Raw genomic sequence first — 17,931 nt, 5'->3', positions numbered from 1 at the left:
ATTCAAACTGAACCCAGATTCTTGCCTGGAAACAAGGAGCTTTCTCCTGTTTCTTTTCAGGGATTCATTTGAGTCCCTTTCCAAATTTTTAAGTAGCACCTGAGTGAAACTATTGACTTCACTGTGGCTATCACAAGATCAGAGTCCAAACCTCAGCCTGCTTTGGTAAAGCAATCTGTTCTTTCCAACATACTGCTAGACGTTCTCATTCTTGAGGTGCATACAGTGCGTTGTGATCATATCAGACCAAGTCAGGAGCCTTTTGGCAGGAACTGAGGAGATACAGAGAAGGTGCCACTGGTACTGCTCAGCACTGTGCTAGGTCATGCTGTATTCTGGCCTCTCTTCAGTACTGTGCGTGCGCAGCCCATGGCACAATGGTACCGCCACATGCTAATTAAGCAGCAGGACACAGCAGGCTACACGCTCCTTGGCCATTAGTGTCTCCCTCAGAAGCACTGTGTAGAACAAGGCCGAAGGCTTTGTAGAGCTTTCCTCCTGAGAACTGCTTTAATTGCCCAGTAATGCACACCCTGGGGTCTTATAATGCACTTCTAATATGGGGCACTTAAAATATATATACTTTAAGACATTACAAATTGTTAGTGTGCTCTGCTGGCCATATCCACTCACTTGGAAAACTAGTGCATGACAGAAGGTGATGATGAAACAGGAGAGGCCAGAGCTTCATGGGCTAAGTATAGACAATCAAAAAGCCTGAGGCTGAATTGAATCAGTCTTTGCAGGTTAGTTTAAGCTGCAAAGATTAAACCAATAATCAAATGAACAGACATTCACTTTTGATTCAGGAAATGCAGCCACATGCCTGCAGTGGCTCAAGCCAGGAGCCGGAAAGTGCTGGAGCATGGATCTCTGGCACATTGGCCTTGTGTTTGCTTCCTATTCCTGCTGTCCCCAAGGTCTCTGGGATTTGTTGTCCAGAGCCACAGCAGCAGGATTCTGCAGGGTTGCTCATCACTTCCTCTTCCTGCTTCCAAGTGCCTCTGGGATTTGTAGTCCACAGTTGCAGCCAGGACTAAGTAAGCAGGCAGGGTAGCTCCATACTTGGGGGAAGGGAAGTTTATCCCCCTCCCTGGCCCCAGACCCCAGCAGGGGTGTGCCTGAGCAGGGTCTGGTGAACCAGCCAATGAGGCCTGTGAGCCAGCTCTCACTGCCTCAGCTAGGGAGCAGGGGGGCGAGACCAGCCCTGCTTTCTGGAGCAGACAGCCCAGCCCAGCCCAGCCCAGGGCTGCAAAATGCTAGGATGCTGGGGGCTCTGATTTAACTTGAACCAGGAAGGGGTCTGGGACAGAAGTTGCATAAACCAGTTTGACCTAAATCAGTTAAGTCTGATACTACATTCAACCAGGTTTATCTTAAACCAGTCTCAGCCATTTGGAAACTGGTTGATGTGCACTGAACTTCTATTCTGTGACAGGTTTAAACCAGTTTCTGATCATTTAAACCAGTTTATGTGTAACTTCTGTCCATAGCCTTGGAGTCAGTTAAGACCTGTATTTTAGATGACAGAACATTCCACTTTCTTGGCCTTTGTGGGACTTTACCTGATTCTTCTATGACCAAGAGAATTGCCTGACTTGTCAAACTGATGGCCTATCTGGTTCAGCATCCTGCCTCTAACTACCACTGCTAGAGAGGAGGCAAGAAACTGAAGTGGGCAAATACTGAATAACTACCCTCTGGGAAGGATTCTTCTAACTCCAACTACTACCATCTAGGGTTACTTTAGGCAGAGAAGCAAGAGACATCTTTCTGCTTGTCCATAAGTCATTTCTCATAGATAGCTATCTATTGGTCCCTTGTTTAGTATAACTGTAGGTGTTCTCACTGTTCGTATACCAGTTTTGCACTCTAAGTCTTTTTTCTGAAGAAAAGTCTTTCCTATTTACTTCTGTAGACCAGGGTCTCTGAATCATTGTTCATGTTGCTGCATAACATGATAGACGTGCACACCTTAGTGTTGCTCTTAAATGAGCAAAATGCACAAAGTTCAAACATTTAAAATGGCCAAAGGCAGAGTATGGAAAAGTTATGGTTACAACAGTGATATTAGCACTGCTGCAGTTGACAAGCCCTTGGATTTTAGAATGGTGATTTTGGAAAACAAATAATAAAGTAAGCTATTTAGTTAAGGCTCTTTCATACAAAGGCCTGAGTATTCTGATCCTTTAAGTCTTTATCTAACATATCATAACAATAATATTAATAACAATCATTACTTCTACCTGTGGTGTGCTGGTATCTTAAGATGGGGTATCACAACAGTATTGCATTGCATGAACTAGAAATTGGCTCTATTATAAGACCCTGTGTCATTCAGAAAGCAACACTCTTGGGCACTTCTTAAGTACTGAGGAAGGAAATATCATTCTAAACTCATTGATGCCTTGGGCTATTCATTCATGATTGTGTTCCCCTGAGTTCCTGAACAGTGTTGTGAAAATAAACAACTATAGTTGAGTGTCTTAAGTAAGTAGTTTGACTATCAAAGTTACTGAACATCTTTAATTCCTATGGAAATGGGGTTGTGAGTGCTCTGCATGCCATCTTTTGAAATCTGTTTATTTAGGTGTGAATGTAGATGCTTAAATTTAGGCATCAATTTTTGAAAATGCTGAGCTTCATTTTTCTAAGGAAAGTGTGGCTTCTGAAGAAAATTATAGAATATGGCAAAAAAACCCAGCAACCCTGAAATTACACAATTTTGTTCAGCAACATGATCTTCTCCTGTTGCTCCAGTTCCCCCAGTACTTTGGGGATTTGACAATGCGAGTGTTTTCCAGTGAGATTCCTACCATTCCTTTTCTAGAGCTTATGCCAGGAACAATAAGACAAGAGAAGTCACAGAGTATATCAGGCTGGGAAGTGAGAATATGTCATGATGTCAGCAAGAAGGGGTGGTGTATATCTCCTGGTCTATGTTTATCTTAGAAGGTAATCACTGAACCTGTTCAGAAAGCATTTCTCACTTATTTACTGGAAAAAAAATACTCTCCAGTCAAATGAAGATGTTACTTCAGTGAGGGATGTATCTGTGCTGAGTTTCAAATTTCATACTACAATTATTTTTTTCTGTAGCCTTGATCAAGTAAGTCTATGTAGAACTTTTTTATTTTTTAAACAAAGAACAGTGAGTATTTGTCACTGAATTCAAACACAGCTGATTGGGCGCTTCTTAACCTTTCCCATAATTATCAAGCAGAGACTAAAAGCTCAGCTAAAATGATGACTCTTAAAGTTAAGAGCAGTTGAATCCAGTGGGTTGGTTCCAACGAAAATGATTTTCTAATAGAAAACCAGTGCAAGTGTCAAGCAAACCAGCTACATTAGGATATGGACTCCCAAAGCAAACATATTTTACAATGATGTCATGTTCTGTAATTATACAAAATACTTTCATTTAACACAGGATCACACATTCAACACAACTTGCAAAATGAAGTTTTGCTGCTTTAATGAAGTCCGTTGTCTTCAAATATCCCTGAGGTTGAAACTTCAGGAGGTTATATATTAAATCTGCTCAGAGTCTGCTAAAGTTGAAGGTGTTACATTTGTAAAGATCAATGTCAAAGCTGCTTGCACAGAGGTCTCCCAGGGGAAGATTACTATAATTTTCCATAAAAAATGAAAATTTATAGCAAGTACCAGTTTGTCTGGACATGAGGAATATGTCTGCTCCTAATTACTGTAAACACAAATACCATTTAGGAAATCATTGATTGTCATGAGGCAAAAGCAGGGAGTAATTTAGCCCAATAAGACAAGATTTAGATGAAAGAAAAGAATTTTGAAAATATTTCATGCAGTGCAAGCAAGTTTACTGCATTGGCTAAGTGAATGCTGCTGATTCACTCCATAAGGATGGTGTCTCCTCCCCTCGAGGAAGACCTTAAGAAGTGCTTCAGCAAAAAAGGCAGGTCTGTTCCTTAGCAAGACTGGGAATGAGTCAGCAACCATAGCAAGAGGTAGCTGAGTTTATGTTGTCTCCTGCACAGCAATAATTCAGAAGGCCCAGGTTTCAGGGTCATACAGGTGTGTTGGCTTCTAGCAGGAGCCTACCAGTTCAGGAAATTGCTGGAATTTAAGAATTGTGTTATTCTATGGGATCCTTTGTTACCATGCCCATACCTTTCATCTGCTGGTTTGTCAGCTATTCTTGTTTACAGGAGTCTCATTTTAAGATTCTTAAGGCTAAGGTTGCAACTGTTAGCAATGTGATTATGTATCTTCAATCATATGTATAAAATTCAACGCAAGGGGCATGTCTACATGTTCATTAATGCACCTTTGCTACTGCACATTAAGTTTAGTACCTCTAATATGAGGTACTAGATAAAAGTACAGTAGCTGCGCTAATGCACAGTAGCAAAGGTGATTTTTGTTGTTGTTGTGACGCTTAATGCGCAGTAAACTAATTCTACTGTGCATTAGTGCATTAGCACAGTTTTTGCCATGATGAGCTAATGCACAGTAGAACTGTCCACTGCGCATTAAGGCACCTCGTGTAGATGTGCCCACAGGCATATAATACCACATCCTACAAAGTGAGAAGACCAAATTCTCTATACTTAGCTGTGCCATTTATGACTACGCTGCATCATGAGGGAGCTCTCACGTGCTAGTCTCGTAGGCAATCGTCTTGTGTCTTCTTTCTCTTGCAGCTTGAGAATTCACTAAGTTCCTGAGCTGTATCCCAAGGTTTGCTTTGATCAAATCTGTTGATGGGCTGCTGGAATACTTTATTTATTCACATCTCACACTCACCTTTTTAGAAAAATTAGTGATAAAAATTTGGGGTATCTTAAATAAGGAAACTCATTTTGAACAGCAACAAAGGAAAACCCTTTTTGTCTTCATTCTGTCTTCCCAAAACAAGATGTATTTCTTATTTGGAAGCATATGGTATGTGAAAAATTATGGTACAAAAGTTCTTCCGTCTCCCCAAGCTTAGATCTTCCACATGCTTTCTCATGAGCTCATGACACAAAACCAGCTTTGTTCTTGAGGAGGGAATGTTTTCATCAGAGCCTTTCACCTCTGGGTCATTGGCTGAAATCTGGCCCTGCTTGGTAGTGACTGAAAATCATTACTAGCTGACGGCTGCTTGAGAAATGAGCTGGTGAGCCTAAATCCAGTTCCTAATGGGCACATCTCAGCAAACGCCATTCCCTGTGGCCCTAAATGGCATTCGCAGCAGAGAGACAGAGGCCTGAATGGAGAGTGGAAAGTGACCTTTCCTTTTCATCTCTTTGAGGTGCCATGGAGGGGGAATCTGCATCGCTGTTACTCTGAACTAGGAGAGTTCTTCTGGGTCCAGGATTGTTAATCTAGGACCTCTCACTACTGCTAAATTCTTTGAAAAGTAAAATCACCTAGGGGACAACTTGAATCCTGCTCCATGTTTTGAGTAGGTATGAAAGGACAGTTTAATGCCTAAGGTTCAGAGTTAGGCCTTGTGAGATGGAGATTCAAGTCCCAACTCTACCACTGCTTCTGTGCATGACCTTAGGCATGTCACTAAATCTCCCTGTGCCTCAGTTCCCCAGCTATAGAAGGGCCTAACAGCACTTCTGTATTTCACATGTATAGCCAGCAAGGATCGATGTGCTAATGACTGTGAGGGGTGCATGTTACCTGTGATGAAGTCCAGGGAGGGAATTTTCACTCTGGAACGGCACTCTCCGCTGAGTCACTGGCGTGTGAGGTGCTAGCTCAGCCTTGTCTTCTCCCCTCCTTCATCCAGTTTTCATTAAAACTTCCTGAAGCAAGGTGAAAAATCTTGGGAATCAAACTAAATAGAAAATCAACCTTGCAATACCAAGAGCTCCTAGTGGCCTCATAAACACTGAGAACAGCACTCACAAATCACAAGGACAACATGGCTTGTAAGAAAAGGCAAGAGCATTTCTGCTTCAAATTCTACTGGGCTCTGTTTGCAATGCCAGAAAAGTCCTGTTGGCATCACAGTGACATCAACATGTACACAAGCCCATATGAATAAGTGTCTTTGATACTGCCTTCATGCAGATGGGCCCTTTAAAAGTATGTGAAGGGAAAGGCTTGAGAGAGCTTTTCACAGCATATCAATTAAAACACAACGTGGTGCATCATAACGTACTGCACTTCCTCAGTATGAAGGCAACTGGCTGATGTCACCTCAGAGGATGAATAGGGACATCTGATGTCACCTCAGTATGAATGGAAATGCCTGGTGTCACATTTGCAATGTAAATAAAGACATCCGATGTCACCTCAGCATGAAGGGAGATGCCTGACATCACCTCACAGTTTGAATAAGGGCATCTGATGTCACCTCCGTATGAATGGAAGTGCCTGATGTCACCACATTGTCTGAATGGGGACATCTGATGTCACCTCCATATGAATGGGACTATCTGATGTCATCTTACTGCTAATAGGACTTTTTACAATGTGTCATCCAAGGCTGGAGGGGAATTCTTCTAACTCATTGAGTACGATACATAACATAATATAATGTGCAGGTTAACTCGGACCCCCGCGGGCAGATTCTGGATGGATGGATAGATAAATGAATAGATACATTTATACTAAGTATACATACATTATATCACTCTATTGATTTTTAAAAAGTTCCAGGTCTGCCTGGCTGTAATGAGATTTTTGAACTTTGTGTTGCGATCAATGAGAGGAATATTATTGGCCTGGAGAATTGATATACCTGGTCTCTGTGGCTTGTTCTGCTCCCAGGCTGCCCCTGCCCCCTAGGTGTACGATTCCATCAGACACTTAACCTCTTTTACAGTGTCATCAGGCTAAAAGGAATCTAATAGTGACACGGGACTTGTGCTCAGCACTCTGGCACTATTGCTTTCCTGTCACAAATAATTTATAGCTTTCTATTTCCATCCCCTTGCCTGTACCCCATCCCCACTCTGTGCTTTCTCTGGGCTGGGGGGAATCAATACACTCATACAAGCACAGTGGCACTTCAGGGTGCTTCAGGGAGATTGGGGGGTGGGGGTCGGAGAGACAGAAAAGCAGGAAAGAAAGAAGAGACAAATTGCAGCACCTCCCTCTTCGTGGACTTCTTAGGTTAGCTCCTCAGTGGTATTATTCAGCATAGCTCCAGGATCTAGTCCCTTAGCAACCAGGCCCTCATATATCTCCTGATCCAATGTTCATCTGATGTATATCAACAGAGTCCCCCAAAATCCCTGAAGCTACATGAGCCAAGGGTCTGGGCCTCTGTGTGTAGCTGCTCTTTGTTTATGAACCTCTTGGTCACCTACCTGTTTCCCAGAACCATCCCCTGCAAAATCTGCCCCTTCAGGTACTTTGCAGGCTCCATCATCTGAACAACCTAATGCCCTTCAGGTGTTAAGCTTTACAATAGCTCTCTGTTTCCAGTGAATACCTAGAATACCTGCCTTTTCAATGCTTATATCGTTGGTTCCCCTGCCTCTGCCCCTCCTGTTCCACCCTACCATCCCATGTAGGAGCCATGCCTTTTCTCTTTGGAGCTGTTATTTAGCAGGTGGAGGATGTAGAGGTGTCAGTCGTCCCGATACTTGTTCAGTACACCTGAAATTGAGAAACCACCTTTAAGAGTATAGTAGAACTCAGCTGCAGTGGTTTCTACAGTCCTTGGTGGGGTGTTGCTGAAATCCCCTGTGGGAAAGCCAGTAGTGATTGTGGTTCTTGAATAGCAGGGCTTGCTCATCAGAAAATGGATAGAGGCCTCAAAGGCCATTTTGGGAGCAGCAGTCACTAGTTTCCTTTAATCACTGGCTCAGACTATATTTGAACTAGAGACCTAGAAGTGAAAGCCTTGTGTAGACAGGACTGGAACACCAGCTGTCACTGCTCAGTCTGCCCTGATTGCAATTGCATGTACTCAGCTGTTTTCAGGTACTCACCTCTGCTGGGCTTCCTTATTCCAAATATCGAGCACCTAGCAAACATCAAAGCCACATATTTGCAATAGTGTAGGTTTTAGTTAAGACTTCTAGCTCATCACCATCTCTTGTGCCTGCCCTCTATCCCAATCCTTTCATTTATGCAGGGAAAAGCTCTTGAAAACCCTCCATCAGTTCAAATGACTACATATTCTAAAGGGAATGCCCTCTCCATGGCACCACCAGTCACGTCTGCCCCTTACAAACTGAACCATGATCCTACTGGTCACAAAGGCTGCTTGGCAGCTAGTGGCCAAGCCAGGTTCTTTTGGCCTTTCAGAGTGACACCAGGACATGTATGATGATATAACTGCTGATTTATAAGGCAGGCTGTGTCCTGCCTGGTTTGTTCTGAGCCGTGCTGAGGCTGCTTTGGAAATGCAAATCAGAGAAGGAATCAGGAACATTAAAGGGGTCTCATTGATGTCAATGCTAAAACTCCTGTGACCTTTAATGTGGCAGGCCCATGGCCCTGCTTAGTCATAAGAAGCCATTGCAAACAATTATTCCCCTTTCCTGGCTGTGCCTCTGTGACTATGGCCATCTGTGATCTGGCAGCTGGAATTGGTGGGAATGATGACAAATAATTTTCTGGCCTGGGAGTGGCAGCAGGGGCTGTCAGGAGTGGAGGTCTGAACCAGTCTTGTTCTTTTCCAGGATCATCCGAACCAAAGTCCAGCAGCCTTTCCACCCAACGCCAGATGGGAGTGGAACAGGAGTGACAGCACCAGGACATACTATAGGTAAGAGAGGCCAGCTTGTTGGTGACTGGGACCGGGGGATCTAGACAGAGTGGAAAAGGGCTGAGGATGGGGTGGAAGAATGAAGAAGAGCAGAGAGACACTAGGGCAGGATCAGAATGAGAAAGTCCACAAGCTGACAGCACAGCTGAAGCCAGGGGATTCTGTTCTCTGTTGGCCTAAAATCACTGGAGTCTGTGGGGTTGCTCTACAGAAACTGGCCCAGGATGTGAAGAAAAGCTTAGATCTCTGCAGAGGAATCTCTGATCTCTTTGTTCCCCTTTTTCTTTTACTTTCTCTTCTTTTTCCTCCCTACCTACAACCATACTTGTTACAATATGAAATCACTGTTCAGCCAGTCCTACCCCTTTCCCCCTATCCCATTCATTCCCTTCCTCTTCTCTCCCCTCCTCAGTCTTAGTCTAGTTACTAAGAGTTAGGGACCTACTTGTCTCAGGGTAAGATGTTCCCAACACCTGGCAACCATGGTCATTGTTGTTCCAGCAGCGCCATCAGAGTGTATTTCACAGAGACAGTGTGGGAGATGCTTTTACTGAGGTGTGCTTGGGATTACGAGCCTGTAATAATATCCACTAAGAGACTGCTAATCTGGAGTGTCATAGGCTCTGTGTTAAGTACACAGTTAGGTATATTTTTGTGTGCCTGCTATGGGCATGTGCATGTGTGCTGCTCTTGTTAACAAGATGATGTGGCCAAAAGCTATTCCAGCCTGAAAAGACAGTTCTGGTATTTTGTGAAGTGTTATGGCTTGTTTGGGTTGGTGTCCATGGGTGCTGTTTATTACTAGAAATCAACCACTGTATGGGGATTTACTGGGCTATACTGGATAGACTCAAGAGGTGCCCTTTCTTATTGGAAGAACAATACTGTATTCAGGGATGTAGCTGAAATGCACTGGTCAGTATGGGATAGCGGTTGAGGGTACCAGCAATGTATGGAGAGTGCTGTCTTATACTAGCTTCTCTTCTGGCCTGGGAAGCTCCTGTTGCACACAGAGGTGCAGGTCACTCCAGCACAGCATGCTAGGGAGCATCTGTGTGCTTAGCCAGCTGCACAAGTGAGTCTGAATGCAGATATGTAGATGTACAGCTAATTGCTGGAATGCTCTGGGAAGTGATGGTTTGCCACTGGCATGCCTTTAGTACTGCTTTCTGCACTCTACTGCTGCTATTTCAGAGTGGGTGTTTTTATCTGAATGAGCTGCATAAATTAACTGTTACTGCATTGTACTGGAAACCATTGAAAGGTGATGGCCATCGCACGGCTGTAGTTGGTGACTGGTAGTCTGTCTGATGTTACTACATACTGTTAATCTGTGTTGGGTACATACCTTGAGCTCTTGATCTGTAAAGGGAGATTGTAGAAGGTGTTGGCTTGTATGAAGATACACTGGAATGCCATTAACCAAAGCTAGGATGTATCCTCTAAGGGTCATGGTTCTTCACTGGTTGGATTAGGGTGATATCTGAAAGGTTGATGAGGGATATGATGGGACATGCACATCCCTGCTGGGGAATGCTGGGAGGGGGGGTTCTTACACTTGTCAGTACGTTAATAGATTGGAAAGTCCTTAGCCTGGGTGGGTTATGGTGACATTGCCCTGGATTCCCCTGGAATGCATTGGTTAGGAATTGATCTGAACTGGGATATACTGGTAAATCTTAGCTCTTTGATGGAAAACTGATGGGGTCAGAGGGGGCTTGAAGGGTTGTTTGATGCAATGTGGAGGTGGTTTGGTAGCGCTGGCAGGTACTGTAAGGCTGTGGGGGTACTGGGTAGCGAGACTGCAGAGAGTGTGTGGCAAGGCTGGGACCCAGCAACAGGCATTCTCTGTACTAGTGTAGGGACCCATTACTGAAATGAACCAGGAGGTTGGTTAATGGCCAAGGCTTTCCTGGGAGACTGTGGGGAGGGATAGCTTTCAGCTGGGGGCTCCCTGAGTGCTGTGCTGCTCTCCTTATGGCCCTTTTTCCCTTCTCGTTTTGTCCAGTTCCCAGTACAGCATCCCCTCCCGTCTCCAGTGCCTCCAATGATCCAGTGGGCTCTTACTCCATTAACGGGATCCTGGGGATTCCTCGGTCGAATGGCGAGAAGAGGAAACGTGATGAAGGTAGGGGGAGGAGGGGACAGGCTCATCCTCCCTGTTCTGTTCTTTGTCCCCATGCACAGGCTCCGATTTCAGGCCAGGCCTTGCAGCTGCTTCGAGGCTAGATCAGTTTTAGTGACAGAGTCCCGTTCCCTGCACTGGCCTGCTGGCTTGGAACATTCTTCTCCTGAGGCCTCTTCTGACAGGCTACAGCCTCCAGACATCTGCTCAGCGGGTGGAGCAGCTGCCTCCATCGCTGGAGCTGATCCCAAGCCCATTCACTACTGGAAATAGCTGGAACCAAACCCCTCAGGTGCCAGCAGGTGCCTGGGCTTTGAACCACAGGAAAATAAGGTCACCTTGATGCCACCTCAGATCAGCACCAGTAATGGGGTGGGAAGACACTTTCCTCCTAGACTCCCCTGTCCAGTGACTCTTTTCCTGCAAGGTGTCATGAGCCATATTACCTCCAGTGATATTAGGGGCCATGTTTTCCATTAGTCTCCTTCTCTGTGGCAGTTGATGCATTTGCAATGTTATAGGGTGCAGGGAGGGAGTTCTGCTAAGCAGAGTGGGCCTGTGGGGTTATTTTACCCCTCCCCCCAGTCATCACAGGAATTAGGGATTAAGATTGCTGCTTCTCTTCCTGTGCCTGGGATGCATTGATGGTGAAATGGATCTTGGTTGGGATGATGTGGATGGAGACCCCAGCTGACTTGTGTTTCCTGGGTGGACAACCTCAGGAGGGGAAGTGGAGTCTCAGCTTTCCTGGGGCAGTTTTGCAAATGTGTTCCTTTAAACCTTACTGTTTAACTTGAGTGTGGGTAGGGGGAGGGAGGACTTTTCAGCCTGCTCCCTTTAGTCCTGCCTTAATCTGTCACTTCCTCCTCTTGCCTGTTGTGTGAAAGGCCCCTCCAAGTGGTAAAGTCTGACTTTACGTAGCATGTGCCCTGCAATCTACAGGTTAAATAGGATAAATTAAAAGACAGGGAGTCCTGCTACCTCTGCATTACTTGGCGGTGGGGCAGAGGCGATCTGAACAGGGTGTGGGGCCTGGGGAAAATCAGCCTGTGCGCGCCCCCAGATGTGAGGAAGCCAGCGGCGGATTTGCCAATGGGGGGATGGAGGGGGTGCCCTCCGTTGCCAAATGGCGGCGGTGGTGCTGAGCGGCTAGACGTGAAGCTGGCAGCAATGCGGAGTTGCCATGGCCACGCTGCCCGACTCTGCAGGGCCCCCCAAAGTGCGGAGCCCAGGACAGTTGCCCCGATTCACCCCCCCCCCCCCAAGGGACGGCCCTGGTGGGGGAAGTGGGAGTCCTACTAAGACAACAGCCACACACCAAACTACTGACAAGCATTTTCTTGGCTCTGGTTGTTGTAGGGTTCTCTCACCCCCTTGAGTTTCACACTTGAGTTTTGGGTCCAAGTGAATCCATTGACTCCAAGGAAGAGTCAAACATTAGGCCTCACCCTGCCCAATTAAAAGTGAGGATTGAGAGAGAACAGTCTTGAATTCAGGGATCCAGTTTCGATCCTCTTAGAGCAAATGAGGAGGTTTAAGAATATAGGATTGGAAAAAACCCTTGCAATCCCAGGCAGTTGTGCACTTGTTGGATCAGGCCTCAGATGAAGAGCCAGTTCCAGATTAGATGACAGTGGAGGCCTGGGAAAGTTCAATCAAAGAAAAGGTGTGTAGGAGGGGGAGAAAGCCTCTGCCATGTTTGGAACTGTTTGGGTTCAGATGTTTTGGTTTTGACCTACCACTTTTGCAAAGCCTCTGATATTTTTCATGCATAAATTGACTCAGGGTCACTTTGTCCTGAGTGATGGATTCCCCTTGCAGGTATGAAAACTGAGGCAGTGTTTGGAAGTGGTTATGAGGCTCCTGAGGCAGTGTTTCACCTGCATTCCTGACAAGGAACCTTAGTGCCTTGATAGCAATGAAACAGCTCATCTGGCTTCAGCAGTTCCTTCCCTCCAAACATCTGGGAGATCAGTCCATGTCAGACTGACCCTCCCGGTTGCTAAATTCTAGTCCCAGACTCCAAGTTGTTTGGGATGATCTAATAAAAATAGCAAATCCAAAGCATCTCAAATGGGGATATTTATACATTGCTATATTGGCAGTCTGGGTAGCTACTGCTGGCCTCCCTGAGCCATTCCCAGTTTGATTTTTGAAGGAAAAGAAATCCTGAATCAGGGGCACTCCCCTGTGTCCAGCTAGGAGCCAGTGTGCCCAGGCAGGAGCCCCGTGGAGTGTTCAGAACTCTTTCAGTGTCCGCAGTTGCATGTTGCAGGTTCTGTTTAATCCCTTTAGAGGAATGTCTCAATTCTGCCCTCCCCAGTGACAGCCCATCTGCATACTCACCTACCACCACCACCAGTGCTGCCTTAGTTTCCCTCCTCTTCAGGCCTCTTTTACCAGCTGAATCTCCCCATGCTGTGCTGAACACACCCTGCTAAGTGCTGAGAATCTGAATTGCAATGGACTCTGCTGACCAAGGCACTCACCACCTTGCAGCATTGGGCCTTGGGAATAGAAGCTCCCCAGGATGAGATTCTCTTCAACCAATACCCTTCTCTTATCCTTGATCTGTCTTCTCAGGCTTTCACTTGTCTTAGCAGTGAGGAAAGGGGCATTGGTGAAGCAGGAAGTTAATGGTGCACTGCTGTTTGCTACCATGAGTAGGTGATACAGTCCCCTTCCTGGTACTTCCCATGGGTGCTGAGCACCCTGTCAGCTGGCCATTTACTGGTATTCATCCCTCCCCAGTTTATTTATTGCATTTAAAAAGCCCCCTCTTCTGTGCCAGCTCTGCTAGGGTTAATCACCACATAGACTGTGTGTAGTGGGGGGCAGCGCTGACTCTTTCAGCTATATTGGAAATCCCCACTGCAGGTGGAATTACTCTCCAAGTAAGGTTCATCTTCTCCAGGCGGTGGGTTGCCAGTTCACCCCTGACTCCATGATTCTGAAATCAGTTAGTGGTGTGCTGTGTGAGGTAGGGGGGAGATGGGAGCTGAGCTGCCCTCTTCTCTCCCTGCTTCCCCTCATACTTCTTCTTGCTGCAGCTGGCACCTGCATTACACACTAACACAGATGATTAAGAAGAGGGGAGATAATTATGTGTCAAGATGATGTAGCCGAACTCCTAAACCAGGCAAGGGAGCCAGACGGATGTGTGAGGCAGGATCAGTGATGGAGACTGACAGCCAAGTGTGTCTGCCAGGAGTTTAGGGGGACCCTGGCCCACTGTCACTGTGGAGTGTGCTGTGGTAGGAAGAGGTCTGCTCTGCAGGGCTCTGAGCACCTGCTAATCAGAGGAAGGAGCTGGTGAAGCTGACCTCGGAGCAGGGCCTGCAGAGTTTGCCCCTACAAGTGCAGAATTCTTTGCTTAGCAGAGCCCCCGACCTCACTGTGGGGTAGGGCAGTGTCACTTTTAGCCCTTGCCCACCCCTGCTGCAGAGAGAGAAGGAGGCATTGTGAGGTGAAGTGACTTGCCCAAGGTGGCAGAGGGCATCAGTGCCACAGCTGCTGGAGTTCAGGAGTTTCTGGCTGGTAGCATTCTGCCTACAGTGCCTGAGTGAGCCCCTCCTTGCTCTCTGGACAGCAGGCACTGCTAGGGGTGGGGCCCAGAGCCTGCCAAAGAGCAGACATGCTCCAGAGTGAGAGAGGGTGAAGGCACACTGCCACAGCATGATGCTGCTCCCTCTTCCACCAGACCTCATGAGATGGTCTGAAGGGGAGAGAATGGAGTGACCCACCACAGACAAGAATTAGTGGCTCTAAGATAGCACAGCCAAAGGCTCTGCATAACAGTATTACATAGTTGCATGCATGTATATAAGACAGACAGACACATGGGTATTGAATAGATAGATAGGGATAAAGAGAGATGCATGCATATGAATGGAATAGGCAGGTGTACAGAACAGAGGGATAGAGAGACTTATCTGGAATAGACAGACAGATGGACATATCTAGAATAGATAAATGTGGAGATAGGAGGAAGATAGGTGCACACATGTACATGGGACAGATAGAAAGACAGACAGTGTCCTTTACAGATCTAAATGCTCCTATTGGACCATAGTTCCTGCCATGTTAATATCTCTGCTGCAAGAATGTCAGCCTTATTAGTCTCGGCCTGTGACAATATCTGTAATATTTGATGGCATTAATGGCAATAATATCTGCAGTGCTGACAATGGCAGGGGTAATATCCACAAGTATTATCGGCATTAGCGGAGATTGTAGCTGCCGTGTGCTATTGGCATGAGCAGGCGTAATGTGTCTGCTATTATTAGTATCAGTAGTAATAAAACCCACAGGGTTGTTAGTATTATCAGTGCTAATATCGGCAGTGGTTTTGTGGGAGAGGAGGTGGATGGAGTGATTGTTAGTATAAGTGGCAATAATACTGACGCTGTTTGCATAACAGTATCCCCAGCGGAGATGGAGGAGAGAGCTTGAAAGCAGATAAGCGTTCTCCTTTTCCTATTGTGAGCTGTCATTTTGATGACAAGATGATTTACCTCTCAGTGAGGGATACGGTGCTCTGTGGATGCCGCGGAACAAGTGTGCTGTTCAAAGGGGGTGGCTATGTTGTTGCAGGTGGTGTGAGTGTTTTGTTTAGTGTGCCTTGGTTGTGGTGTTGCAGGCGGTGCAGTTGTGTTACTCAAGGGGGGGAATGGATGTATTTGTTGAAGGTGGTGAGGACTATTCAGGGCATGTTGGTGGTGGTATTGCAGGTACTATCATTTTGCTGTTCAAAGTGGAACAGTTGTGCTGTTGCATGTGGTGTGAGTGCATCGATTCAAGTTGTCTTGGCAGTGGTGTTGCAGGCAGTATACTTGCATCATTCCAGGGATGCCTGTGTTGCTGTCAGTGGTGTGATTGTAGTGGACAAAGTGGGAGCTGTGTCACTGCAGGCATTGTGACTGCATCAAAGTGGGTTGGGTGTATTGTTGTAAATAGCGCAGTTGTGTTGTTCCAGGAGAGTTGGCTATGCTGCTGCAAGCAGGATAGCTGTATTGGTCAAGGTGTGTTGGTTGTACTGTTGCAGGCAGAGCAACTGTTATTCCAAGTAGGGCACTGTGTTGTAGTGGGTGGTATGGCTGTATCATTCAAGGTGTGGTGGTATGTGTTTCAGGTATTGTGTTTCCTGTCTCATTTGTATAAGCTTTAATTCCACCCTCATTGCCATAGTATCTAAGCCCCCTCCAACTTGCATTAAGGGTTGTGATTAACATCTGTCATGTGGTTCATTTGCTCAGCCTCTGCCCAGGGGGAGAATTGTGTGAGCAGTGGAGTGTTCTGGTTTGGTGGGGCGTGTTTGTTTTTCCTAGCTGTGCAGTGCTTGGTGCTTCTATTAGTGACTGCAGCTAGAAAAAAGTGCTTTGGGTCTGGGGCGGAGGGGGACAAAATTCACAATGGTCAGTTCACTGAATAATCTCAGACTTCCTGAGGGAGTTCACTGAATAATCCCAGACCAGGCCCAAGAAAGTTGTCACTTGCACAGAAGAGTTTTAACTTTGAATTTCCTGAAAGGAGCACAGTCATTGACCATGATCTTCATCCTTGTGCTCCAGATGACCTTTTTAGATTCCCTGAGGTCTAAGCTGTGAAGTACTTTAAAGGGAAGGACCAAAACCTTGAACTTGTGTCTCTGGTCTGTGGGCATCTCATGTTGGCGGCAAATGAAAGGCTTGACAGGCTTGTGGTAGTTTCTGTTGCTGAGGAGACACACCACAGATGTTGTGACATTTGTAAGTGTTGTGTGAGTGTGTTCTTCCAAGTGGAATGGTTATATCATTACTAGTGGCAGGGTGATTGCATTGCAGATGATGTGTCGCTGCCAATGTTGTCATCATATCTTTGCAGGAAGCATAGTTGTGTTGTTTGTTGTGACATAGTTGTCTCATGGATGGTGGTGGGATTGTGATATTGCAGCTGTGTCACTGCATATAAAAGTGTCATTGCAGCTGCTGCAGTTATAGAATTATTCATTCTACAACTGTGTGTTTTCATTACAGGAAATGAGCCAGTTTCATTGTAGGTGGTGTTGCAGGCAGTATTGTTGTGTCACTTCAGGTGACATTGCTTGTTTTTGCAGCTGATGTAGCTCATTCATTGTGGGTGACATGGCATATCATGTGGCTGTGACATTGTGTGGTTCTGTTATTGCAATGCTGGTGTTCTCTCTTTTCAGGCTGTGTGTTTGTGGTGTTCCATGTCAGCTTACTGTTTCATTATGTATAGTGTGATTGGTTGTTTTGCTCATTGTTCCAGGGTTGTGTCATTACAGATAGAGTATGTTGTTGTCTGCTGTGTGATTGTGTCATTATCTATGCAAAGAGGAATGCTTGTAGCACTTAATGAAATGTGTTTGCTTTTCCCTGCTGTGCTTGGGCTGTTGTAAAGGCCATTGTGCCAGACCATATGGTTGTATTACTGCATCTAGTGATACAACATATGCAAACATCAATGCAGTGGTTGGGTGTGTTGTGTGATTCCATATAGTTGTGTTGTTAAAGACACCTGAGTACTCTTGAGTCCGTTCAGGCTATGCAAAAATATCACTATTTCTGGTGTGGCTGTTCATGTTGTGCTTTGGGGTCACTGCAGATGGGTGTGTTTGCTGTTTTTTTGTTATATGATTGTCTTGTTACAGGTGAACACTTGGGTTTGTGGCACTGCAGACAGGTACTGGGTGTGTTGTTGCTAGTGGCTAGAACTGTGCACGTGGACTGAGGTGTGCCTGTCTTGTTTCATGCTGTGATTTTCTTCCCTTTCATCCCTCCAGTGACTGTACTGTTTTAGGCCCCTCAGTTGTGGCTGCCCATAGCTGTGTAGCAGACAGAAGTGTCTGGGTCGAACCTACAGCACGATTTTTTTTGTCAGCGCAAGCATAGTTAACAGCTTCCTTCTGCTCCAGATGAAGTTGTAGTTTGAAGAGGTAGTGTATTCTCAGTGAAGCCCCCCAGGGTCTGTTTCTGGTGAGACTCCCAGCAGCAAGGAGATTAGGATGTAGAAGTGAAAGACACCTGCCAGTCATCCCACCTCTCTGCATAGGGATGGCCTGAAAGGGGAGAGGGCACTGGGAAGAGGAGAGAGGGGAGTGGGG

General features: G+C 45.9%; 1 protein-coding gene across 12 annotated transcripts in view; it reads left to right on the top strand.

Moving 5' to 3' along the window:
• The window catches only part of PAX2 (paired box 2), a 115,108-nt gene that overhangs the window by 44,399 nt on the left and 52,778 nt on the right, over positions 1 to 17,931 (top strand). For 11 of the 12 annotated variants that reach the window (XM_019499438.2, XM_019499437.2, XM_019499443.2 and 8 more), the window contains 2 exons: positions 8,616 to 8,701; positions 10,710 to 10,829. In XM_019499438.2, the coding sequence (XP_019354983.1) occupies positions 8,616 to 8,701; positions 10,710 to 10,829 (206 nt within the window). The remainder of the gene's footprint in view (positions 1 to 8,615; positions 8,702 to 10,709; positions 10,830 to 17,931) is intronic. The other variant, XM_019499440.2, reaches the window with a different exon arrangement.

Source organism: Alligator mississippiensis, chromosome 6 (assembly GCF_030867095.1).
Source record: "Alligator mississippiensis isolate rAllMis1 chromosome 6, rAllMis1, whole genome shotgun sequence".
NCBI classification, from domain to species: Eukaryota; Metazoa; Chordata; order Crocodylia; family Alligatoridae; genus Alligator; species Alligator mississippiensis.
The sequence above is the reverse complement of the archived record's forward strand: the minus strand, read 5'-3'. Positions and strand labels throughout refer to the sequence as shown.